The following is a 26,474-nucleotide window of genomic DNA, read 5'->3' as shown; positions in this document are numbered from 1 at the left end:
TGTTTGTTTTAAGCTTTGCGCCACAAGGTGGCGCCGTGAGCGCGGTTACTTACATCTACGTCATTGGTTGACCTGATATCAAATAGATGGTATTCTCTCAGCCTGAAACGGGAAACGTTTAGCTCGTTCATATACGCATGTCCATTCACGGAACGCCGGAAAGATGGGCGCGAGCAGCAGCGCTCGTGGCGCCACCTTCTGATGGTGAGACCAACCAGAGCGCACGAAACTATAAAGCCCTGACGACAATAGTCAAGAGACCAGAGTGATGTACTGTAATAAATGCGCTTCAACAACGCACCAAACCATTTCTGTGGTTGCAGTTCCTGTACCACTTAGTTACTGGCCTGAAAGCGTTAGAAGTGACAAATTATGTTTTATTTTTTCTTCAATGAGAACTGTCAGATCTCGCCACCACCACTACTCCTGCTGCTGCCCACGTGTCTGGCTTTTTGGTACTCCGTAAACTGCAATATGGACATGGGCAACCTGTAATTTTTCGAGAAAGCTTTAGCCTGCTTGTCTACGCTTTTTGATTTATGGAACACAGGGCTACTGGAGACGTAGGCGTGTGTAGCCGCGTTCGTGGCGCCAAACTGTGGCCCAGCGTTTAAGGAGAAAAACACCGACACCGACGCCGACGACACCGGCTTTTCTGCGACACGAGCTCCTTAACGCTGTCGCGTTAAAATTGGAGGACGCTTAAGCTTCGCCGTCAAGAGTGGAACGCGACAGCGTTCCCGTCGACCCGCCAAGGGGTGTAAGACAATGCGCTACGGCGCAGCGATCACTTACGAGGCGCCCCGCATCGGACATGGTGAGCGTCGAGCAACGCAGTGTTCGGCGCGGCAACGAAATGTGCGCCTGAGCAAACGGCACAAACCAAAGAACTCGGTGTCTCGGAGGAGGAAACGATCTACGCCAGCCGAACGTCGTTATCGGCACGGGCAGAGAGATAGATAGATAGTAATCTAAAGAAAGGAACGGCGCTTGAGTCTGCAACCCGTGTGGGAGAACGGCGAAGCGTCGTCAGGGGAGAGGGAGTCGGGGCATGCGACGCGCCTGGCACCGGTCCGCGCACAGCCGTGGCGCGCTACCTGTCGGGGCAGCGCCGTACATTGAGAGGAGGGGGTCTTCTGTGTTTGCCGCAAGATGGCTCTGCGTGTGCGGTAAGCACAGAAGAAATGTTGCGGAAACGTACTGCGCTACTCATGTAAATGCGACTTCCGTAAGTTACATGCTCGTAATTAACGATATACACCGCAGTATAACTTTCTACGGCACGTTTATAAGGCAACACCGCATTCACTAGAAGCACTTTTGTACTTCTTTCAAGCATCGAACTCGTGGCTGAGTGGTAGCGTCTCCGTCGCACACTCCGGAGACCCTGGTTCGATTCCCACCCAGCCCATCTTCGAAGTTGCTTTTTATTTATGAAGTGCCTGCAGTGATTTATCGCTCACGGTCAACGCCGCAAACGCCGACGCCGACGACACCGGCTTTTCTGCGACACGAGCTCCTTAACGCTATCGCGTTAATAACACTGCTACTAGAGCTAGCTTGTCAATATACGCACTGCACTCCACGGAATACGGGGTTACCGGAGACGTGTGCGTCACAAGCAAGGCTAGTACCGTTACACTGTGGCATTTTGTCCGACCGCCACACATTCGTAGAGTTCATCTGTTGCATGCGGGTTCTCGTTGAAACAGACAAAAGAACTGAATGTTAGAAGTTACCAAAGCTGTGCTTTCTCTGATTATGGTCTGCACCAGCAATTCAGCTGTTAAGGCCTGCATCGCCGGCCCCCCGGTATTCTGTAAACTGCTGTACATGTTACAAAAGGAGATAAAAAAATCACTGTTATTGCAATGGCCAACCATATTCGACTTCGATGATGCTTAACACATGCTGTCTTTTTTTTTCTTACCCTCCTTCGACGACAACAGAGCACCCAGGCGACACAAAAGCATTTCAACGGGTTCGGGTTAGGATACGGTTAGGTTAGGTTAGGTTGGTTAGGCAAAGCGTCGTGAGATGTCACTGGTACGGCAGTTGACGTGTCCGGTTGTTCGTGAAGCATGACGCGTACGCGGACAAGCTAAGAGTTTAAATTTCTTTGCTGCGTAAAGGAACTGAAACCATGTGATGCCTCGTTAGGGCTTCTGGCAGTGGGCAACGAGTGCCTCTTGATTCTCCCGACCGCCCTGCTCGCGAACCCAACCCAACGACTGGATGACGTTAGCGTGACGTCCCTTGTGGCTGCAGGTACCTGGACCGCTACGAAGACTGCGTCGACACGGCGCTTCGCGGTGCCCGGGAAGATCCGGAACTCGTGACGCACATGGAGTACTTTGTCGGAGCACTTACGCGGAAGTACCGAGCGATGTGCTACGCTGTGACGAAGCTCACGACGCCTGAGGTTGCCAGGCGTCCTCAGGGTAAGCCTCGTTCACCCCGCTGCACAGTCTACTTTCAAAGTGAACTCCGGGTGTCCGAGAAAATGCGACTTAAACGATTATTGAACAGCGTTAATGAGAAAGTGGCCTAGAGGATTCGATAGACTTTTACAGATCGAAAATCAGTCAGCAGGCCTTCGGGTAAAGCCTGAGCAATCAGTGCTGTAATATACGCTAAGTCTCCACATTATGCGTGAGCCCTACTGTAAGGGCGAACTGGAAGTTTACTATAGGGGCGGAAAAACAGAGTGATGGTGTGCGTACAGTCGTCAGCTTCATATCATCATTAGTTAGAATCATCTAATGAAATTTATTGGCATTTATTGGCAAAATCGCCAGAGCTTTGGAGCAGCAGACGTCTGACAGCTGCCGCGTGGACTGGATAATTGTGAACTTTATGACGATCTGGAAAATCAGTTCCGTGGAAACACCCATGGTGGAGAAAGATTCATGAAAGCCTCCGTGCTGTATAGTGGGAGGCTTGACAATTCTACCGTTTTTGAAACGTTCTCCTAATTTGTGGATTTCTGCAGAACTGATCTGCCATATTCGCTGTCCCTGCGCTTCCAATGGTCGAATGGTTGGGCGTCTCTCTGCGATCTGCTAGCCTCCTGTTAGCCTTGTAGGTAGAACAACTGTTTCGGAAAGGCGCTGCCCCTTTTTTGACCCCTAAGCAAACACGACTTTTCTTACTAGCTCCGTGGTACAGTCGGGTAGATGTCGACTTTCTCTCTTGTGAGTATTTTCGGTGATCCAAGCAGCAGCTCGCAGACTTTTGACAACGGCTGCACTAACTACTCCGCCTCCCTAATATCTATGTTGCAACAATATTTGACACGATTGGCTTGAACCAGGGACTTTTAACATTTCCTTGGATGACTGTAAAGCACTGCTGTCAGGCTGTCACATAATAATGCGTAATAGAGAATTAGGCCTCTGAAATTGCAGCACGTCGGGCCTCACCATGAGAAGTAGGACACTTGGTAAGCCGGCAAACACGCATCATCAAGGATGGGTGGCGAGGTTTCGTTTCCTTGAAGTTCCCTCTCGCAGTGACATCATGGATTATGGCGGTGTCTGCTATAGCAGGGGTTCCCAAATTTTCTGGCATTGGGAACCATCGTTCCCCCCCTCCTTCCTTCCCAGAGTGCCGCGGAAATCCATCACCACTTCTTTTCCTCACTGATGTGCTTATTCATGACCTCGCGATGATTCTTGCGATGAATGAATTGAAATGAGAAGAAAATAGGTGCACATATTATCGGATCATTTAAACAGGGTAATAATCCACCCCAGGGGGTCGCGGGTCGGATTTGTTTTGACCACTCGTAGAACCGTAAAATGCCGTTGGCGGACGGCCGGGATTTCGTGAGACAAACATCAAATCAAATCAAATGTATTTTCTTGTATACATGCTGAATGGTCATTTGGGGCTAAAATAAACATAGATAGGTTGACGTGTTCCAAAAATCTTTATAAAGCAAAAACAACCAAACAGAGTCTGCACAAATTACGACAGTACAACATGCTTACGATACATCAGGCGCTTAGTAGACATGCCGAAAAGGAAGACGAAGATGGGCATCTGGGTTTGGCACGAACTGGTTTCCATCTTGGTCTCTGGCTGCTCTGCTCTTGTAAACACCTTGTAAGTAGTTCCTTTGTTTGTGTTCCACCGTAGACCCTATCGAGCATCTCTGTCGGAACGTCAGGTAATTCAAACTGAGATTAACCAGATGTTCAATAAAAACATCACTGAACTTTCTTCGAGTCCGTGGGCGTCACTGGTAGTGTTGGTTAAGGAGAAGGACGGGACATGGCGCTTGCGCGTGGATTACCTCCATCTGAACAAGTTCACTAAGAAAGACGTCTACCCGGTGCCTTAAATCGACGACGCCGTTGACGGTCTCTATGGTGCCAGCTAGTACTTCTCTATTCACCTTTGACTTGGATACTGGCAGATCAGGGTCGACGATATGGACAGAGAAAAGAAGGCATTCATAATATACGATTGTCTTTTCCAGTTCAGAGAATGCTATTTGTATTATGTAACGCGACGCCCATTTCTGAGCGTATGATTTGATACTCAGGTTGAACGCCTCTCACCCATACTTGTGTTTCGTAAGGCCAGGCAACAACTCAACTCATTGAAATTTCATTTCGGCCGCTACCAAACTACGGTTTTGCGCCATCTTGTCGACGCTTCTGGAGTTCAACCTGGCACCGACAAAATTCGTGCCGTCCGAGACTTTCCAGTTCCGAAATCAGCCACAGATGTTCACAGTTTTGTTGTGCTGTGTTCTTACTTCCGCCGCTTTGTCCAAGATTTTGCCGCTATTGCTCGGCCTCTATCTCACTTTTTGAAGGAAGGCGTACACTTCTCATGGGGATCTCCGCAGTCTGCCGACTTCTCTCGACTCATCACACATTTGACCTCACCACCGATCGTCGCCCACTTCAACCCTTATGTCCCAGCAGAATTGCATACGAATGCCAGTGGTCGTGGTGTAGGCGCTGTACTATCCCACAGTCAGCGTGGCCACGATCGCGTTGTCACTTATGACAGCACGCCACCACTAGTGCACAACTATTGTATTACGGAACGGGAATGCCTTACTGTGGTGTGGGTGGTTGCCGAGTTCCATAGTTACCTTTACAGCCGTCCCTTTTGTCAAGTAACTGACAAACATGGTCTCTATACTGGCTTTCCTCCCTAAAGGATGCCACGGACCAGCTTGGTCGTTGGGTTTTGAGGCTCAAAGAGTTTACATGCTGAGTGATTCACAAGTTTGGACGCAAGCACCAAGACGCGTTTAGCTTGTCGCGCTGCTCCGTTGACAGCTCTGGCGACCCCGACACCGAGAATGCTTTCTGTGTTTTCTCCGTGTCACAGCTCCTCCGTATCGCCGACAAGCAACGTCGTAATGCCTCACTCAAAGCTCTCATCGACCGTTCTGAATCGACGCCCGACGACTCTTCCTTACGCCTCTTAGTTCTTCAGGATGGTACTTTGCACTGTCGTAGTGTTCATCCCGAAGGCCCCGAGCTCCTTCTTGTAATTCCAAATAACCGCCGTTTGACCGTTCTAGGAGAACTTTACGACGCGGTCGCCGGTGGACATCTCGGCGTCTCTCCGACCTACGATAGAGTACGCCGCCGCTTCTGCTGCCCCGATTTTGCAAATTCTGTGCGACGCTACGTTGCAGTTTGTGAGCCACGTCAACTCTGCAAGAAGCCATCCCTGCTTCCCTCTGGTTACATTCAGCCACTTTAAATCCTGGTAGAGCCATTCGCTCGTCTTGGCTAGGACCTCTTGGGCCCTTTTCCGGTATCTGCGTCGGGGAACAAGTGGGTTGCTGTCGCTGTTCACTACGCGACCAGATACAGTGTCACGCGCACTCTTTGAACCAGCTGCACAACTGATGTGACAGATTTACTGCTACACGACGTCATCTTGGTGCATGAAGCTCCACGCCAAGTGCTCATAAACCAAGGCCGTACCTTCTTCTCCAAGGTCATGGATGGCATCATGCGAGTCTGCACTATCCAGCATCAGTTTACCACCTCCTACCATCCGCAAACCACCGACCTGACCAATCGATTGAACCGGATCCTTACAGATATGCTGGCGAAATACGTTTCAGCTTGATCAACTGCCCCCAAGGCACTACTAAAAAAAGTTAATCAGTGATTTTTTGTTAATTAGTCTTCTGAAGCTCACGTTATTAGCGGCAAGGTATGTCCGCCTCGACTAGGAACTCGTCTGCAAAAACGCCACGTTCACTGCGCTGATCGTTTGTTTTTAATTTTAAAAATCTGTATTGTTTAAAAAAAGGCAGCCTGTATGCCCGAGTAATTGACATGAGTAATTGTCCGAGTAAGCAACATGACCTCACCGACAAATGGAAAGTGAGCCCGAGTACAGGCACAGGATCTATGGCGCCACGGCGATTTCGCTAACTTTGACTCCCTCTCGCCACCCGTCCATAGTTTATTGCGTTTCTTTCTCGCTTGCCAAGCCTTCTCAGCAGGGTAGAGGAGTGAGAGAAAACTCGGTTGCTGTCTGAACATTTTCCTGTGGAGGAAACATTATGCGGGAAAGAAGAAATGGCTCAATTAATATCGCATTAACGCCACTTTATGCCGCAGACTAAACACATATTCGACGAATTGTGAGCGTGGCTCCACATCGACGTCCGCACATCTGTTTGAATAGATACGACGAGCGTGCTGCTAATTTATGCATAAGGCACACCGGGAAGTAAGTTAGCTACTGAAGCGTAAATATCATCGCATTTCGGCCACTGTATAGCCAGCGCGCAACTCCAACTGTACACTTTGACTTCCGTCGATGACACCGCGCCGATTAATGCGTCGAAAGAACGGGCACCACGTGGTAGGCGCTCTAAAGTTGCACGCGTCATCTGTCTATCGTTTGTTTGTGTTTTTTTCGCCAAGTTCGGGTATAGACAATCACGGAAGCTGAAAATTAAAGGGTAGAGTCGCACGCTGGAAGTCAATCTTTACGAAGCGTTTAAAGATTTAAGCGATGCGAGAAAGCGTCTTTTAACGAAGATGCCAACCCTCGCAGTGAAGGTTCTCCGCGCGCTGTCCGGGTTCGAGAACAACAGCACGTCCGAACCCGAGGTCATCGAATGCGACTTGCACGCCAAGACGGCAGTCTTCTTCGCCTGCGGTCTGCGGTTCAACGAAATCGTGAGCTACAACCCGCCGAAGGAAAAGGTCTGCATGTGGGTATTCACGTGTCTTCTTTTTTTTTTCTCGCTCCTGGCACTGCGCATGGGCAACTGCCTATGAGTCAGCCTACATAACCCCGGCATGTGAAATTGCGAGCGACTCCGCAGTCCTGCATGTATCCACCTCAGTCTGGATGAGCCGGAGAGTGTCCGAGTGGCTGTGAGAATAATTCAGATGAATTGACATAAGTCCGAATGGGCCTCCGTCTGAATGAGTTGGGCCGAGTCAACTGACATGCTGTCTCGTAACAAGCTGCTTCAGAACGTCGAACAATGTAGTGGCACCTTGTGCTTAGTTGGTCGGCGTTACAGCCTCGCTCTGTGGTCTGTGGCCACTATATCTTGGAAATGTTAGTTATATCTGAAGTCGAGTTTCTGTTTATCGGAATGACCATGATTGCGTTCAAAAAAGTAGGGCACATAGTCGTTCTTGTATGGGTCCCCTCCTTAGCGAAATGTCCTGTTCATCGTAACATTGTCCTGTCAAGAAGGCTTTCGCAATCTTTGACTGTTAAAATGCATCAATTTGTAGATTGCTCTTTACTAATAGCTAACTGTTGTGATGACGATGATTTTCAGTCCAATAGTGTGTCCACCCTATTATATGTTCTCAGCCGTTGCAGCTGGCACATCAATTGCCTGATGATTCTACCTTGGCTAAAACTGTTCATTTTCTGCAATGATTTCAGTGTTGTGCACAAGCTAGAAAATGGGAAACATCCGATGCCTAAGAACTCGACGTGTTCAAAGTTTGTTCAGAGTATATTGCCAGAAAGCTACACTTGGCCAGCACAGGCTGATCCATGCGTCACTTATCAATGGCACAACGTGAGCATAGATCGTTTCCACGCGACTGGCCGCTCGAGGCACCTTGCGTGTATTCGCGGGCTTAAAAAAAATTTAAATTGTGGGGTTTTACGTGCCAAAACCACTTCCGCATTATGAGACACGCCGTAGCGGAGCACTCCGGAAATTTCGACCACCTATGGTTCTTTAACGTGCACCTAAATCTAAGTACACGAATGTTTTCGCATTTCGCCTCCATCGAAATGCAGCCGCCGTGGCCAGGATTAGATCCCGCGACCTCGTGCTCAGCAGCCCAACACCATAATCGCTGAGCAACCATGGCGGGTTTGTGCGGGCTTCTTTCACGCTCGGAAAAACACTTTTATGTAGCACGTATTGAACAACAGAAAGCTGTACCGGGAATTTTTCATGTTGCTCCACAATTTTCTCATTGATATTTTTGACCTCATTATAATATATTGGGCAGTTGATTAATTCCTTAGGGACTAATTATGTTATCATGCGGAATGAAAAAAAAATATGAGTATCTCTAAGCACCGGCGAAGAATCTCTTGGTTCTTTGGCATTTGTATATATTTAAGCCTTGGTGCATGACACTTGGGACACCTTGTATACGCGATACGGGAAAGTGGAGGGTAACTCGCCAAGGAAGTCATTGTGTTCAAGAGCAACCTACTTAATACGTGCGCTTCCTGAACGAGGGCACTGGACACGGCGCCTCCTCTCGGTTGCAGGGGCTACTACCAGTTCGACAAGTGCACAAAGGTCGTGCAGTGCCAGTCCCTGTCCGACTTCAACACGCACTCGATGCACGTGCGAGACGTGCTGCTGCAGCCGTACGAGCCGTACTGCCACGGCTTCGTGCCACGCGCCGTGGACGAGATTATCATACAAGAGCCCGATGCGTACTTCCCGAAGGTAACTTACGCAGTCACCGCTCGGCAGTCCAGTCGAAGGTCGTTCTGCTCCTTCTCGTTCATCCTTCTTGTGGTTCATCATAGCGCGTATCGCTTCACCGCTCGCGTCCGATGCCCACCGGCTGAGCGAGTCAGAAACACGACGGTTGTGAGTCTTGATGCGCGTGACGTGAGTCAGCCGTGTCCTTATGAGGAAAACAGCGCAGCACTATGCAAGGACAAGAAAAGAAACCGAACGGGGGCGTTCTTCGTTTGTTCTCGCCTCTTGTCGCGTCATTGTCTTCGTAATGAATCGCTATCAGCTATAGGTAGGTTTTCGGGGCTATTAGATGTGTTTTGATCGAGTGGCTACCAGTATTTGTGGGACGAGAGGTTACATACGTTACGTCACTGAAGCGGTCTGGAATGACGAAGGGACCGAAGTAGCGGGCCACGAACTTGCGGCGCAAGCTGCGTTGTGAATAGGCGCCCAGAGTTAGGCGAGATCCCTCTTTAGCTTAAGAACCGTGGCGGTGGCAGACGTTGAAGTGAGTTCTTGAACGCTGTTGACCTGTCAAAGTGCGGAGGCGGATGATGCGACAGGCCACACCTGTGCGGATATGTAGCTATGGAAGTTAACACTTCGCCCCCGTGTTATTTCCTTGTCTTTTTTTCCTGTGCCTGACGTGCGTGCGTGCGCATGTGCGTATGTTTGCGTGTGAGCGTGTGCACATGTGTGTGTCCGTGCGCGTGTGTGTTTGTGTGTACATATGTGTGCGCATGTGTGCGTGCGTGTTCGTAAGTACGCGTGCGTGTGTGCGTATGTGTGTGGGGAGAAAGAGAGAGAGACGACACAGACGATGGACGTCATGCTGTTCGTAAAGTGGTGAATTCAGGAAACATGTCAAATGGCGCCGAGACATCAAAATCACACATCTGTCGTCGGTAGAGGAAGGCGCGACAGACAGTTGGCGCCCACGTGGCGGTTACCGCTTTTGTAGCATACCGCTTGTCAACCTCTTGAAAAGGAGAAAGGGGTCTTGAAGGCAGGTCCAGCAGCAGAGAGAGTGACTATTGATGATGACTGAGAAGTGATCAACGGCTGTAGACGTGCGAGTGAAACTTGTGAACGCCAAAAAGGACTTCGAGACGCTCTGTATAGTTACCCCTCCGATTTGCTCAAATAACTTGCTCAATTCCGGAGGCAAAACTGCCAGCTTGCCGAAATGCTCGATGCCTGTGCTATCGCCGCAAAACGTTGTAGACGTACAGGTCGAAGGAACGGCTACATTTGCGCTTAATAATACGGGCTCAGCAGTTAGTGTTTACGTGGTGGGCTTTGTCGACGACTGGGTAAGGTCGCCACGTCACTTTTCGCTGTTGTACTTCAGACTGCGAGCACTCAGCCCATCCAACCATCTGCTGCGTTCACTGCCACACTCATTATTCGGAGCAATCTCTATACAATCGAGTTTCTTGTGTTGTCTTCCTGCTCTCATAACGTCATCACATTTGTGGTGTTCAAATAAAATTGAATTGAATTGAAATAATTATAGTGTGGTACTGCTTGCTGCGTCATAGCGCTCTCATTGACTGCACCCGTGCGGAATACGCACTGTCTTGCCTCTGCAACACTATGCCGGATGTTGTTGCAGCCGATACCGAGGTCCCTCCAGAAAGTTGGTCGCTTGTAGTTTTGTCATGTCCACCTGTGCTCGACGCTTCTCTACTGCTTACGCTGTCATCACTGCTTATTAAGCGCACAATTCTATCACTTTCATTTGCCGATCTCGAAATAATCTCTGGCGCCACAACGATGCTAATTCACGATCTTCCCATTTGCCTACTCGCTCACTCTCTTTCATGGCGACTCCCTCGGCTGTGTCGGTGCCATTGACTTTCTTCAGTCACTAAAAGGGCCTGCTTCCTTTTCTGTTGTCCCGTTCGATACGATTACATTACTTTCAGACTACCCACCAGCGCCTGCCGAAGTATTAGATTCTGGCATTGACGCCAGCCTTTCCACAGGCCTTGGGCTGTACTGACACTGTCGCACACTATATCGGCACTGAATCGGTGCCTCCGCTACGGCAACACCCGTATCGTGTTTCAACAGCAGAACGGCGGCTTATGACGCATGACGAGGTGGAGGACATGTTCGTACGTGGCGTCGTTCAGGTGGTCGTCCTCATTAGGGCTAGTGCGAAAGAAAGATGGCCCTATTCGATTCTGTGTTGGTTACCGTTGTCTCAATAAAATTACATGGAAGGTCATCTATCCCTTGCCACGTACTGACGATACCCTCGATTACTTACAAGGTTCTGAGTATATTTCGTCATTAGACCTGCGGTCTGGCTACTGGCAAGTGTCTGTGGCTGCATGTGATCACCGTAAGACTGCGTTTGGGACGCTTATGGGTTTTATAAATTTACCGTCATGCCGTTTGGTCTCTGATATGCGCCTGCCACTTTTGAGGGTACGGTGGACAATATCATTCGCGGTCTAAAGTGGAACGTCTGCTCATGCGGTATGTACGACATCGTCCTATTTCCCACGAATTTTTCACACATCTCAGCTGTCTCCGCCAAGTTCTTACGTGCCTTAAGACTGCTGCCCTTCACCTGAACATTAAAAAGTGTCGTTCAGCTGCTCGTAAGTCGACTATCACGGACGTAGTTGTACCGACACGGAGTTATCTTAGACCTCGGGAAACTTGCCGCTGTCGCGAACTTCCCGAAACTGACGGCAGAAAATACCATCCGAAGTTTCATTGGGCCCTGCTCTTACTTTCGTCGCTTTGTGCGCAATTTCTCCGCCATCATTGCATTTCTGATGCAGCTTCCAAAAGCTGGCAGCGACCTTTCTAGTTGTTCCCCTGAATAGGATGTAGCATTCCGAATGCTCTGAGTCAGCTGTTATCTCCTCCGATACCCCGTCACATAGGTTCCCGAGCTCCTAAGGCACTGCATAGAGATGCCAGTGGTGTCGGCCTTGATGCAGTACTCGCGCAGCGCAAACCCACCTATGCAGAATGTGTCGCATACGCTATTCGCACACACGCAAAGGCTGAGACCGTGTATGTGTCACTGAAAAGGAGTGCCTGGCCATTGTGTGGGCTCTCGCGGTGTTCCGGCCTTACCTCTATGGCCGTCCTTTCTACGTCATCACGGATGCTGCGCTGGTTGTCGTCCCTGAAGGACCCCTCGGGGGACCTTGGCCACTTGGCACATCAGCTGCAAGAGCACGACGTACAAGTGGCGTACAAGTCTGGCCGCTACCACTATGAGGCGGATGCCCTTTCTCGGTGTCTGCTACCACTTGACGCTTCCTTGGTCTCGGCGCTCAACTTCCATTCTTTCCTGTCGGAGCAGCGCAAGAATTCGTGGATGGTTATTGTCCTTAACGTGCTGACCGCCCCCTTGGCCCTCTCTTCTTGCCGCGAGCTCAACCGTCGAGCAGCTCATTTTGTTGCACGCGACAACTTTCTCTACCACCGGAACTATAAGCCTGACGGTCGAAAGTGGCTCCTGGTCGTATTAGACATCTGGGCTGCTTTTTAGGCCAACCTACAGAGTGCTCATGCCGGCGTGTTGAAAGCGCATGAGAGGTTGCGCCAGCGCTTTTCCCCGCGCGGAATGTGCAACTTCGTCGGCAAGTACACGGCGTGCCAGCAACGCAAGGCGCCTCCTCGGCATTCGACTGGCGCACTTCAATCTGTACTTTGCCAAGAGCACCATTTCGACCGCGTCGGCATCGACCTTTATGGCCCACTCCCGTCCACCATGTATGGCAACAGATGGATCGTCGTTGGCGTTGACCATTTCATCCGCTATGCTGAGACAGCAACCGTTTCCGCCGCTACAGCTGGGGCGGTTGCTTTGGGTGCGTGCGGGTGGTCGCACCATGCCGAAGCACGAATTTCTACGCGATTTCGTGCTTCGCAATTCCTTGACAATGTGTTGTTGCAGTACGCTGCTTGAGAAGTCACACTTCCACCAGTCCTTGGTAGACCAGCGTCGCGTCAGAAAGCAGTTTGATCAATACGAAAGCGTTCCGCAGTATGTGCCTCTCAATTGTGTATATATATATATATATATATATATATATATATATATATATATATATATATATATATATATATATATATATATATATATATATATATATATATATATATATTCATTGAAGCAGGGCATCGGTAGTTCAGTGGTAGAAAACATTCATTAACAGCTTCTACATTAAGTTTTCGTTTCGAATAACCAATGTGTTAGTATTTTATCCAAACAATATTGTTAAGTATAAACCACATGCAACCGATCCTGCGCGTGACAGCGACAAGCGCCCTGATTTAGATGGCTGTCGCACTCACTCGTGGCCTACAAGTCGTACCCCATGGGAGCGACGACTTCGAGCGACATCTCCGTGGTGTTGGCGGTACATATGAAGGAAGTAAATACTCGCCGAAACTAGCGCGTGAGGCGTGCTTTATTAGGTTGTGTTTTGCTGTAAGGAACAGCATAGGATATTTATGAAAGTCGTCCAGTAGGTTCTTATCGTTGCACGTATAAAAATTCAATCGTTTGCTCGTTCTGTGCTACAATTAGCAGCTCTTGAGTGATGTACACCCTCGCAATTCTTTAACGCGAGCGTCGACCGCACGACGTCTCACTGGCCTCGCAGCGGTGAGGGGCACTCCTGAAGCGAATACAGTACCAGTGACAGTGACAAGAACTTTATTGGATTGTCCTGAGGAACTCGATTGGGGGAACCGAAGGCTCCCCGATCAAGTTGGTGGCTCCGCCCACGACGGGACAGGGAGATGGTGACTCTCCGCGACGTCGCGGGCCCTCTGGACGGCCTGTAGTTGGCTTGGGAAATCCGAGCTCCTCAGCAAGGCGTCCCACTTGGACTTGTTATGAAAGTCGTAGCCCGCGTTGGACGGGCACAGCCAGAGCATGTGGTCGAAGGAGCAGCACGCGTGACCGCATTTGAAGCACGATTGAGGAAAGTTTGGGTCTATCCAACTAAGCGCTCTCGGAGTGAGGTACGATCTCGTCTGTAAAAGCCTGAAAGTAACAGCCTGAGCCCTGTTCGGTTTCGGACTGGGGGGAGGGAATTTTCTCCTGCTGTGTCTGTAATGTGACGTAATTTCGTGAAAGGTTGTAAGTTTATCTTTGAAGGGGCAATCCTGCGGGAGAACCGGACCGCTAGCTCTGGCGCGGTTCGTGAATTCACGCGCCAGGCAGTTGGCCCGCTCGTTAGGGTTGCAACCCGCTCGATTAGTTGCATCGTCCATGTGGGCCGGGAACCATGCTATGGTGATATGACCTGCAGTTTCTTCTCGCGTATTAATACGAAACCATCTGTTAACGATGTCGGCTGCGTGTTTACAAACTAGAGCGGACGAGAAAGCCCTTACCGCCGTGCGCGAGTCAGATAAAATGGACGCCGGGCCTTTTGCGGCTTGAAGAGCCAAGGCTATCGCGGTTTCCTCCGCCTCGTCCGCGTGTTTGGCGTAGATTGATGCGGCGCTGATAAGTGTTCCGCGCGCGTCAACGACCGTGATTGCAAACTTGTCTTCGCTGCCATATTTGGCGGCGTCTACGAAGAATGCATCTGCCCCGTAAGGATCTATTCGTTGAAGGATGGCTCTATCCCGCGCTCTTCTGCGACCTTCGTTATATATTGGGTGGATGTTCCTCGGCACGGGCTCAACCTTTATACCTTCACGGGCTAATTTAGACAGGGGGTGTCGGTTGAGCGGTGCCTGTATAGGGAGTTGACCAGCTTCGTCAAGAATTTTGATTCCCGGCTTAGTTGACGAAAGCCTGGAGATCTGTGCAATAAACTGTGCTTCAATTAATTCGTCTGTGGTATTGTGGATTCCGAGTTCAAGTAATTTTAATGTGCTAGCGGATTGTGGAATACCGAGTAATCTTTTGACGCCGGACCTGATGAGTGTGTCGAGTTTGTTCTTTTCAATTTTGCTCCACTTGAGGTACGGTGCCGTGTAAGTAATATGACTGATGAAGAAAGCTTGGAAGACCCTGAGTAGGTTGTCCTCCTTGAGTCCCCCCCTTTTGCTTGCGATTCTAGTTAGGAGTCTTAGTATATTTTTCGCCTGCGCGCTCAGCTTGTTTAGAGCTTCTGCATTGCAGCCTTTGGCGTTGATTAGAAGTCCTAAAATTTTGATGGAGTTCACCGTCGGAATGGGGTGCCCTTCTCGTGTTGTAATTTCGACTGGCAGCGTTTCCAGAGGCTCGAGGTTCCTAACGCCCTGCCTCGACTGTCTGTAGAGGAGGAGTTCGGATTTGGTCGGTGACAGCTTGAGACCCGTGCATGTAAGAAATTCTTCCGTTACATCTATGGCCGCCTGGAGAGATTGCTCTAGATCGGCCAAAGATCCCCCCGGGGACCAGATTGTGATATCGTCTGCATAGATTGCGTGGCCTATTTTTGGGAGTGCGGCCAGCCTTTCAGAGAGTTTATGCATGGCGATATTAAATAGTAGCGGGGATAGGACCGAGCCCTGAGGGGTTCCGCAGTTGCCCAGTTCGTACGGACCGCCCGAGATCGTGCCCAGTCGAAGGAACGCTTTCCTTTCCGATAGGAACGAGAGAGTGAAATTAAAGAATTTCCGCCCTAGGTTGAGATGGGAAATTTCGGTCAAGATGTGTTCATGAGCCACCTTGTCAAAGGCCTTAGCGAGGTCGAGTGCAATGATACCTCGTACGTCCCGCGTTTCGTTATCGAATATAGATCTTTTCAGGAGGAGCATTGCGTCCTGTGTGGAGAGTCCCTTTCTAAAACCTATTAGATTATGCCTAAATAGTTCGTGGTTTTCGACGTGTTCGACGATTCGATTGTGTACTGCATGTTCTGCCACTTTGCAAATGCACGATGTTAGAGAGATGGGACGCAGGTTATTTATGTGCGGGGGTTTCCCCGGTTTGGGGATGAGCACCACTTTGGCGGTGCGCCATTCCGAAGGGACCTGCCCCGAGCTCCACACCTCGTTTATCTCTGCCGTTAGGATTGCGATGGCCTTGTCGGCCAGGTTCCGGAGGAGCTTGTTGGTGACCCCGTCGGGACCCGGGGCCGATCTTCCATTTAGGTTGAAGAGTACGTCTCTGATTTCTGGAACCGTAAAAGGTTCGTCTAATTCTGGCCTGTCTAGCCCCGTGTAAGCCGCTCTCGCGCTTATGCCTTGCGAGTCTCCTTCCTTGACGGGTAGGTAAGTTCGCGCCAGGTCGTCGACAATTACATCGTTTGTGAGGCCCGAGCTGACCTGCTTATGTATGAGCCTATCGACGGCGAAATTTAGCGCATTCCGGGACTGTTTATCATTTAGGAGGCTTTTTATAAGCAGATTCCACTTACTGCCTCTTCTCCTGCGACCGTCCGTTTCGTTGCACGTTTCGTCCCACTGTTGCAGGGCCAGTTGCTTAGAATAGCACTCTATTTCCTTGTTTAGTGACCTTAGTTTTGCTCGTAGTCGGCGATTTAATTTCTGTATTTTCCACCTCTCTCCAAGAGCGTGTTTAGCCTCCAGGAGATGCGCTAACCGAGAGTCCATTTTGGGGACTTCAAGTTTTGTGCTGATTTCTTTGGTCGCGTTTTTGACCGCCTGTTTAAGATTGGTAATTAGTTCTTTGAAGGATTCACTTGAGGGGGGGGGGGGTTCGGCTCGAATTTTTCGGAAAAGATCCCAATCGACGTATTCGTATTTGACCGGAGGTTTGGGGTTGACCTGCACCGCGATTTCGAGAACGTAGTGGTCACTACCCAAGTCCTCCTGAAGATTATCCCACGTGCCCTCGATATTTCGGAAGAATGTGAGGTCTGGCGTTGTGTCTCGACTGACCGAATTACCCCTTCTAGTGGGAAACCTAGGATCTGTAACAAGCGTGAGATTAAAATCGGCTGCACATCCGGCTAAGTTTGTGCCCTTCTTGCTGTTAAAGCCGTATCCCCATTCCGTGTTCGGAGCGTTGAAGTCCCCCGCAATTAAGAGGGGCGCGTTTCTGGCTGCCCTGATTGCGGAATGGAATAGTGCATTAAAGTCTCTGTTCTTATCTGCAGGCGAACTGTAGACGTTAAGAATAAAGACATTCGCGTTGCTCGATCTACTGGGCACGAGCTCGATCAGTTGTGCTTCTAGTCCGCTACGATATTTTGGAACGGTGTGCTCCACAAAAGAGACACTCTTTTTCACTAAGGCGGCGATGCCTCTCCCCGCTTCGCCTTTGTACGCTACTGCGCGATACCCCGACAGAGTAATCTCCTTCTCCGAGAGCGTCTCCTGCAGTAATATCACTTGTGGCTTGTCTGTCACCGATCTGACGAGCTGACCTAACGGAGCCTTGCGCCTCTGGAAGCTAGCGCAGTTCCACTGCCAAATTTTAACGGTATTGTTATTTGTGTTAGCCATCTTGTTTACTGTGAAATTTTAGAGACCTGTGGCGCCCCCGCCGGGATTTGATCCTGTCGGGAGCGGTTCAGTACGTGTTATTTGTCTACTTTTGGACTGAGCCTTAGGTCTTTCTAATAGCGTTACTCTCAACTCTATGGCGGAGAGCATTTCCATAATCCTACTCAGGGTCTTTTCCAGTTTACCCTCGTTTTTGACGGGGGAAGCCGAGGCGGCGGACAGGGTCTCGTTGACCTCGGTTATGTCGCCCTCTTCTTCCTCCTCTGTGTCACTAAAAGGTTCCGGGTTGAGCGCCTTGCGTTTCGACTGCCCGGCTAACGGGCCTGGGTTACTGTTGCTAACCTCATGCCGGTTTATGAGTTTTCCTTTCATGTTGTTAAAGGATTCCTTAAGCTCTGCGAGCTCGTGTCTAAGTTCCCTATTTTCCGCTTCGAGCGCTTGGATACGGGGATCGATCCTATGCTCTGGCTGTGCCTCACCTGTCGTTCCTTTGCTTGATGCGTTCTTCTTCCCAGACGGCTGTGTCGCTCCCTTGACCTTGTCAGCCCAAGTGGCCCGCTTGACGGACTGGGAGCGAGACCAGGATCTCGATCTGGAGGAGCCTTGCCTCGGTTTGGGTTCTCTCCTTCTCGAGCGTGAGCGCCCTCCGGATAGAGATCGGGACCAGTACACATTCGAACTAGAATTCGCCTTGCACGTCCGCACATAAAGTTGCCAATCCCGCCGTCAGTCGCCACTACAAGGCCGCTGACAGGCCTTACGGTCGACGCTCGCGTGCTATTGTTAAAAAAATGCAAGGGTGTACATCCAGTTTCGCCTTCGCGCTATTGGCTACTCGCTCATAGCACTTCTAGATTTGAAGAACCGCTCTAGATTTTAAGAACCGAGCGAATCAAGAACGAGTGCCACGTTGTTAGCGCGACGGCCCGTTTCGTCGCCCAAGGCCGTCGCTCGTTGCCATCGCGCTCAAGATGGCTCTCGCGGGGTTTGTGCTTTAGGGTTATCTTTGTGCTGTCTCGTAATTGTCGTAATCGCAAATTCGCTCTTGTACCCACAGCCGCCGAGCATTACGGAAGGCCCTACAGGCCCGAAAGGCCCTACAGGCCCCGGGGGCCCGACAGGCCCCGGGGGCCCGACAGGTCCCGAGGGCCCGACACGCTCCGGGGGCCCGACACGCCGGACAACTGCGACGGGCAGCCGTTGCGATGAAGACGCTTACCTCGAGAAGTACTTCGACTGCGGCCTCAAGTTCGTGTTCAACATGTATGACGTGGGCACGAAAGGCGACTCGAAATACGAATGCAACGTGTGCAGGTGAGAGCCCAGTTTCGGGCGTCGCAATAGGTTGGGCTGTATTTAGAAATTATGCTTCCACGATGCCAATAAAAAAAATAAAAAATAAGGACGGGTCATTCTTACCGTAACGAGGAGCTCTGTATGCCAGAAAGGAAATGACGGTGAAAAATCGAGCAACGAGGCAGCTTTAGTTCGGAACGAACTGTGATTTCCCTATTAAACTGCATGTGTAACGCAGGGATGCTTTTTTATGAGGCAGGCGCAGGACCCATTTCAATGAAGTTAGCGGCAGTTGCGGGGGAGAAAAGTAAACTCTATCATTTATCGGAAGTACAGCTTTGACTTAAGACATTGAAGCTCTTACAAAAGAAAAAAAAATTGCGAGATCTAGTGCGTCAAAACGAAATAGAAGCCCAAAGTTTATAAATCTGCAACACTGAACCTAAAATGAAAAGCGAAGTTTTGTGAACATTATATGTCATCTCCAGCGGAGAAAGCTTGTTACAATGTTAACGAGGATTTTGCAAAAGTCTTGCTCACGAATTAGTCGTATACTTCAGGGCTGTCCGCTTTCGAAGTGTTATAAGGTACAGTTCACATATTGATAATATCGCTTTTGCTGCTACTTCATCGATTTGTTTATTTTATTTTGTTTTGTTTACCTTTAAAGCCCATCGGACAATAAATGCGGGGTTGGGGGAGGGGTTGTGGGTATACATTACAGTACAACGAATGCCGAAAATTTCATGAGCGCAACAAATATTTCAGTGGCGCTAAAAATGTTGCGCAGTATTCCTACAAAACATCACAGAGAAACACTTGCATAAGAAAATACAAGTACGGTTCCTGATGTACAGGAAGTAGAAGTATACAAGTAAACACTTGCATTGTAATATACAACACTGCAATTTGGAAAAGCAAGTGCACCACTATAAAAGGATTACTTGAAAACACCACGAGAAAAGTAGTTCGATAAACGCACTCCTGCATAGACTCTAGATGCTGGCTGGCGATCACGAATTATTGTACCCTTGCCATGCCATTGAGCAATACTAATGTCCTCTACATATTAATCTTCAACCCTACTCCTACACTTTCAAGTTTAAGGTGCTGAATCACTTGGTGCAATTCGTACCCAAAGTTTCTTTCCTACATAGCATACAGTGCATTGAACTATAATTGTACTTTAGTCGTCAGTATAATCGTCTCTCAAGTATTAAACTTTCGCTAAACAGTTTCCTTGATAGAGTAGTCTGAGTAAGGCTTCGTGAAAACCTTTTCTGCGGTAAAAAATAAATATAATACTTTAATTTGACCTTCGCTTACATTTCGAGCGGACTATTATTATTATTAAAAACTAAATACTGTATCATTTTAAACAGGTTTTATTGTTTCCCTTTGCAATCTCATTTATAATGTTGCGTGACAAATACGTATTTACCTCGTGGCTGACTATACCGCATAGTTTCACACTACAGCTAAGAGACCGAAATCTCTGTGCGTGCTTTAGGCCCTTTTTTCCCCGCCAGATGAGCTCCTCAGCAAGCGAGAAATTTTAGGGCATAAAGTTTCCCGCATTAATCACTAGAGGGAACTGTGACACTAGTGTCTACGGAAACCTAAAGCATGCCGGTTCCATCTGCCATCATGGGAATGGTGCTTAGTGCATTGAGTTGCCTAAAGTTTATTCTTTTGCCTCAAGCGGCTTTGGGACTTTCTAAACTAAGTCTGAATATCCATGCCTTTAAGATTCAGCAAAGCTTTCGACTTAATAATATCTTAGAGCACCAAAAACAAGCTTTGTACATCAACAAAATGCAGATCAAGCCAGTCAAATAGGTTCTGCAGTTTGTAGCTCCTGTGCTTGTCACATTTTAAATCTGATTCTTGAACCGGATATGTTTCCTGAGAAAAATGAATAGAATCAGGGTAATTGTTGTTCTTCAAAGGGCCCAGATTCACTTTTTATGCAATTCGAGAAATGCATTTGAAGTTCAACTAGGCAACTTCAGAAATACTTTGCCGCAAAAAGTACTTCAATGCGTTCAGCAGAAGCGGAGTTATTGGCAATCAAAGTTCACCTATGATCCCCTTCGTGGTGTTTCCCCTCCTTCTTCAGTGCCTTGCACAGCGAAGGCTATGGCGGAGCGGGACTTGCCCACAACGCTCTGCCTGGATAACGTCACCGTGGCGGGCAGTTAAAGTTTGATTTTGGATGTTCGCGTAGACGAAACTATGTTTCATTGTAGCGCCTAGGACGCGCCACGCGTAAATTATTGCAGGGCTTTAGCCAAACGTGGGCAGCCGTGGCCGAGCGTGAGCAGACGATAATCGGCGTCTTCCAGAAGTACGTAATTCTTTCGAAATTAGAAACCCGGTTTTCACCTACTCCAGCCTGTGCATTAAACTGCGTCAATAAATGTACACAGTAACAGTAGGAAGAAGCGCACTGATCCAAACACCCTTCATGACTGGTGTCAGCTGTATACCAATAGCAGCGCGTATGAAAATGTGCTGCATTACGGAATAAAGCGTCTAGAAATGAGTGAGTACCAACGTTCTGTTGAAAAGAGAGTGCTTGAGGAAAAGGTAACTTGCGAGACCCACGGGAAGCGCACGAGTGCGAAATTTGTCCGACATGTTCACAGCAGCGTACGCTACACGCGGACGGCGTTTTCTCGCCAAGGCCGATAGGCGCTTCAGGACCGCTTTAAGTGCGCTAACAGGAATGACACAGCAAACCATAGGCCTACTCCTGTCACTCCCGTACTCTTTACAGGAGTACAAAACATTGCTACACACTGCGCCGTCTAGTGGCGCTGTCATGAAGTCCAGGCGTGGCCTCCGAGAAGAGCAGCGTGGGTAGCCGGTCGCTGTGAACGCGATATGCTCCCTCAGTTGTACACGATGAGTGGACCAACTGCCTTGCCCGCCCGCGTACCCTACCGCACGTGCCTAAACCTTTACCCACTCACCCAAGTTGTCTTTTGGTGTCCATATAGCTATTGGCAATTGCGCAGTAGTCCAAGTTGTAGCGCTGACGCCGAGGGAGCATCGAGTGACAGCTGCATTGGGAAAGTCCGCAAAAGAAGGGTAAAAGCTCAGAAAAAAAAAAGCCCGACCCAACCTCTTCCCTCGAACAGAAACTTAACAACACACAATAACAACACACTGTATCAACGGATCAACACTATATACAATATATACAGCCCTGCAGTGGAGGTCTGTAGGGTGTGTACAAGAGGGTTTTCGCATACATCCTCCATTTGTACGCAGCCTTCGGGGCCGGGCTTCGAACCCGTCCCACTGCAGCATAGTCGCTGCAACCCCCAAGCCACTGCGCTACCCCGAAGGGTGTGAGTGTAGGGTTTAAGCTACCTTATATGATTTGCGTTCGTGTCATGGCCGAAGCGTGAAGCAAGTCAGAGTAATGGGGTCAATAAGTAAGCTTGACGGTACGGTGCATTAGGAAATAAAGAAAATGTACTTGCCGATACCATTCGTATTTGGAAATAAGTGTTAATCGAGGCTGTCGGCGATGTTTGTGATGCTGCTACATAATGTTTAAAAAAAACGCAACATGAACGAGCGAAATCCTCACAGCAAATCGTGCAGAATGAAAAGTTTTCATGCGCGAATAGAAAGACAATGATGCAAGGTCAATGGAATGATGCAAGGTGCATATTCAGCACCATGTTCTCGAATATGAGTATGTATAGTCGGATACAACTTTAGAAAAATGGGAGGCCCCGCCCAGGTGACCGTAGCGCGGCAACCGATTGCCTCCGCGACTAAAATAGTCCCGCTCGAAAAATCGTCCTCCTGAAAGGTGTAATTCTGGGTATAAATAGAGACTTTTGTATTTTGATGAATGGTTTAGTAGAGCTCTCATGTGCTACAGCAGATGCCGGATAGCGAGAGAAAAATAACCCCGTGCCTTCTACAACGCTGCCCGTCGTCTGCTCTTTAGCTTCATTGCAAGTGACAAAAGTAGAAAGAGCAGCTCTGCATGGCTTTTGCGCTTGTTTACATGTACACGGCATATCTACTACTCGTTTTCCAAGCTTAAAACCAATCAGTTGCTATTGAACAAAGCCCTTGTATAAAACAATGCATTTATCGCAATCATTACAAGCCTGGGACGAGAATACGGTGGAGGCAGGAAGGTACAAAAATGATTCATTCATCGTTTTAAATAAATACTCTTGGTTTTAAATAGCATAAAACTTATATTTTTTTCACTTTTGTGTTTTCACAATTTCACAGCACGCATTATAAAGCTTGCGCGTGCAGTGAGCACTGGTGGACAGCAACCAATCGACGGTGATACACAATGCTCGAACACCGTCGATAGACGCTCGGCTATCTCACTGCTGACAATGATCGTTCACGCTAAGTTGACGGCGACAAATGTTCGCGTTGAAGGCTTCTTCTGCAAATATTTTCTGTTGAGATACTCGTAGGTTTGTTTCATGCGCGCACACTTTTCTGATTTCTCCTGAGAATGGTTTTGCTCCATCACTTCACCCCGTCCGACGAAAAACGCAGCGACTCAGCACACGAACACACCCGCCGCTAACAGTAGGCACTAGTCTTTGGAAAACTTTTCTCGTCGTAAGGTCACTCGGGAGCGAAATAAAACAACGTGGAATAAACACGCAGGATGTGTGTTCGTGGCGGTCACCGCGGGATCCTGTTTTCAGGCAGAGCGTAGCGCAGCGCCAGCGATGCTCTCTGCAATGTTCCTTCGCCGGATCACGGCTCAGAATAAACGCACGCGGCACAAATGCCGCATCGTAAGCTCGCAGTAATATATCCGGCATGATAGACCATCACAAACAGTTCTGGAATCCACTCTGACGAGGGACTGAAGCACACAGCTGACGCGTCCTCGCTTTCCGGCAGGCCGAAGACGCCGCCAGGGCCCCACGGGATTGTGGCCGATGCCTAAGTTGGGCCCCCCCCCCCCCCCCATCCCCTGCAAGGGGTAGGGTGGGGAACCTTCTGCGAAATCAATAAAGTTGGTTCATAATCATCGTCACACAGGCAACTTCTGATTGCTACTCCTCAACACAGAATGCTTTTCTGAATTTAATTACCATAAGAGCAGTTAACTTGTGTGATTATCGTGTACTGGGCTCCCTTTCTTACTTCTCCTTTAACGCGTTCAAAGATTTTCTGGTTTTTGTTTCATTCTTGACGAAGAAACCAGACACGTGAACCCGTAGTTCTGCGTCCTGGACTTTGCGAAGTTTTAAAAATAAATATAAATTGCAATGGCCTTCAGCATTATCTGCCCGTCATTGAAAAGAAATACGAAGATATAATAAACTGCACTTTTAAGGAACCGAAAAGCCACTTCGTATATTTGAAATAATTTTTTGCAAGCTTCCTTTTGAAACAGTTAGAATTACCTTTTTCATTTTTATCACGTAATGACATGTTATGCTCTTGTACCTTAATCCTCGACTATTTGTTTCCGTATGATGGAATACTATTATTTGTATAGCGATAATAATTTTAGATGTAGAAATGATTCTTCTAAACTGGTGCTTTGTTTGTACTGAGCTATTTATGTTAATTTTCTTATATATGTTTTATTACTGCAATGTTGTGTTAAATTTAATCTATCTGGAATGTTGCTCATGTTGGTTATATAGGATAGACCATCATAGTTTTAGATATAGATATGTATTTTTTTATTTGCAACTGGTATTTCTTGCATCACTTTAATGGCTGTTATCATTTTTATTGTTTGTATTCCTGCTCAAGTTCCTGTATGAAAGTTATCAATGTTATTGTGAGGAATATTATTATTCTCTAATTACCAATTTATCGTCGGATGTTGCAGCATTAGGCGTTCTTTTTTTTCCCTTATGTGCACGTTCATACCTGATTGTACGCAGCTACCATGTAGAGCAAAAGGATAGACAGTTGGGCGAGAACGTCCTGTCGGCTCCTTTCTCTGTCCGTGTTCACTTTGCGCTATAAGCCAAGATCATGTTACCATGTAGAGGTTTATGGGCATAGTCAAGGGGTTGATTCAGGGTTTAGCCTACATTTCTTTCCAGGATGTTTCGGGAAGAAATAAACGTGAACAGAATTGAATAACTCTCAACAAATTATTGCGTCATAGATGCAAGAATTCGCAGTGTATTATCATGTGCGCAAATGCTCATTGCCCTTGGTGAATTTAGAAAAAAGACGGATTGCTCGGAAATATAGAAAGAGAAATATTACTAAATGACGTCACAAGAGCGTCTACAGCCGTAAGCACGAATACTAAAAGAAAGCCTACGTACTACCCATCGTTCGCATGGTAGTTCAGCGGTGGCGGCGCCAGAATTCCCTTTGGTAATTTTTGTGTTAAGCTCGTCACTGCGATGACTGTGCGCCCTAAAAGTGCATCACTTGTTTGATCAAGCGAATAGCTCTTTACTAGCGTACGGCTATCCGCTTAGATCAGTTGACAATTATTTTAGTCGACGGTTACTGCACGACCTTTCTTTTTTTTCGCTTTCCTTTCAGCGTCGTGAAGTCCCACATGGATTGCCTTCGTACGATCAAGACGGCGTCTAAGTGCGACGAGGATGACATAAAAATCAGGGCCGTCCTCGACTACATCGACCAAGAACTGTGGTCTACTGGAGGCGTCAAGTGCCCCAAGGACCACTGCAAGAAGAGAACCGGTAACGCGAGGATTGCCACTCTAAACACCCCTTGCCAAGCACTGATTTTTTTAATATATCAACTTAACTTTTTGTTGACGAATGTTGTCTACAGGCAACATTCCGGAAAACCTTTCTTTCTTCTTGTTCAGTTTCTGTATTGAGTACAAAGGTTCTGGCTAAAGTTCTCCGGCCAACACTGAATGACAGGCAGCAAGCATCATTTGTTCGTTTCGAGCAACAACACAGGACGAGGAACAAGTTCGGCACATTGCCCGCTTTCTTTTGGAAGCGCGGTCAGAGGAACCCGACCGATGCAGGAGCACCGGCTGCAGTGGGGTGACACAGGTGATGTGAAGCAAACAAATGCACACCTGTGGCTCACGTGTGAGGAGCGACGTCCTTGCAAAGTGCAGACGAAGCCGCAGGTGGCTTGGGGTGAAGCCCGCCTCCAGATATCTGCCTTGTGGTTCCGCCCTAGTGCTGAAACGCTCCCGAAAAAAAAAGAATATATATATATATATATATATATATATATATATATATATATATATATATATATATATATATATATATATATATATATATATAAAAACTTTCGTTTCGCGTATTTATATGTCCAGAAACTTGCCATTAGCTGTCGCTGAAAAGTGTAGAGTAATTGCATTCTCGCGATGCTAACGTATGGGGCGGAAGCGTGGAGGTTAGCAAAAAAAAGCTCGAGAACAACTTAAGAACCGCACAAAGAGTGACGTCGGTAAAAAATTTTAGGCGCAACGTCAAGAGGCAGGAAGAGGGCGTTGTGCATCAGAGAGCAAACGAGGATAACCAGTAGCCTAATTGACATTAAGAGAAAAAAAGAATTTGGAGCTGGTGTGGCCTTGCAATGCGTAGGATGGATGACCAGTGGACCATTAGTATGACAGAATGGGTCCCGAGGAAAGTGAAATGCAGTCGAAGAAGGCAGAAAGTTAGGTGGGGTGGTGAAATTACAAAGTTTGCAGGGGAACGTTGGAGTCAGCTAGCCCAATACAAGTGTAATTCGAGATCGTTGGGGGAGGTCTTCGTCCTGGCTGTGGACATAAAAATAGGTGGATGATAATGATGATGATGACGATGATCACAATCCCCTGTTCATTAAACACAATATGCTTAAAGCG

The 26,474-nt window shown here is 48.3% G+C and overlaps 1 protein-coding gene across 3 annotated transcripts in view; it reads left to right on the top strand.

Moving 5' to 3' along the window:
- Positions 1-26,474, top strand: part of LOC139049501 (uncharacterized) — a 125,135-nt gene that overhangs the window by 71,148 nt on the left and 27,513 nt on the right. For all 3 annotated transcript variants that reach the window (XM_070525021.1, XM_070525019.1, XM_070525020.1), the window contains exons 7-11: positions 2,269-2,441; positions 7,051-7,210; positions 8,758-8,941; positions 18,408-18,664; positions 25,175-25,335. In XM_070525021.1, the coding sequence (XP_070381122.1) occupies positions 2,269-2,441; positions 7,051-7,210; positions 8,758-8,941; positions 18,408-18,664; positions 25,175-25,335 (935 nt within the window). The remainder of the gene's footprint in view (positions 1-2,268; positions 2,442-7,050; positions 7,211-8,757; positions 8,942-18,407; positions 18,665-25,174; positions 25,336-26,474) is intronic.

Source organism: Dermacentor albipictus, chromosome 9 (assembly GCF_038994185.2).
Source record: "Dermacentor albipictus isolate Rhodes 1998 colony chromosome 9, USDA_Dalb.pri_finalv2, whole genome shotgun sequence".
NCBI lineage: Eukaryota > Metazoa > Arthropoda > Arachnida > Ixodida > Ixodidae > Dermacentor > Dermacentor albipictus.
This window is presented reverse-complemented; position numbering and strand designations above follow the sequence as displayed.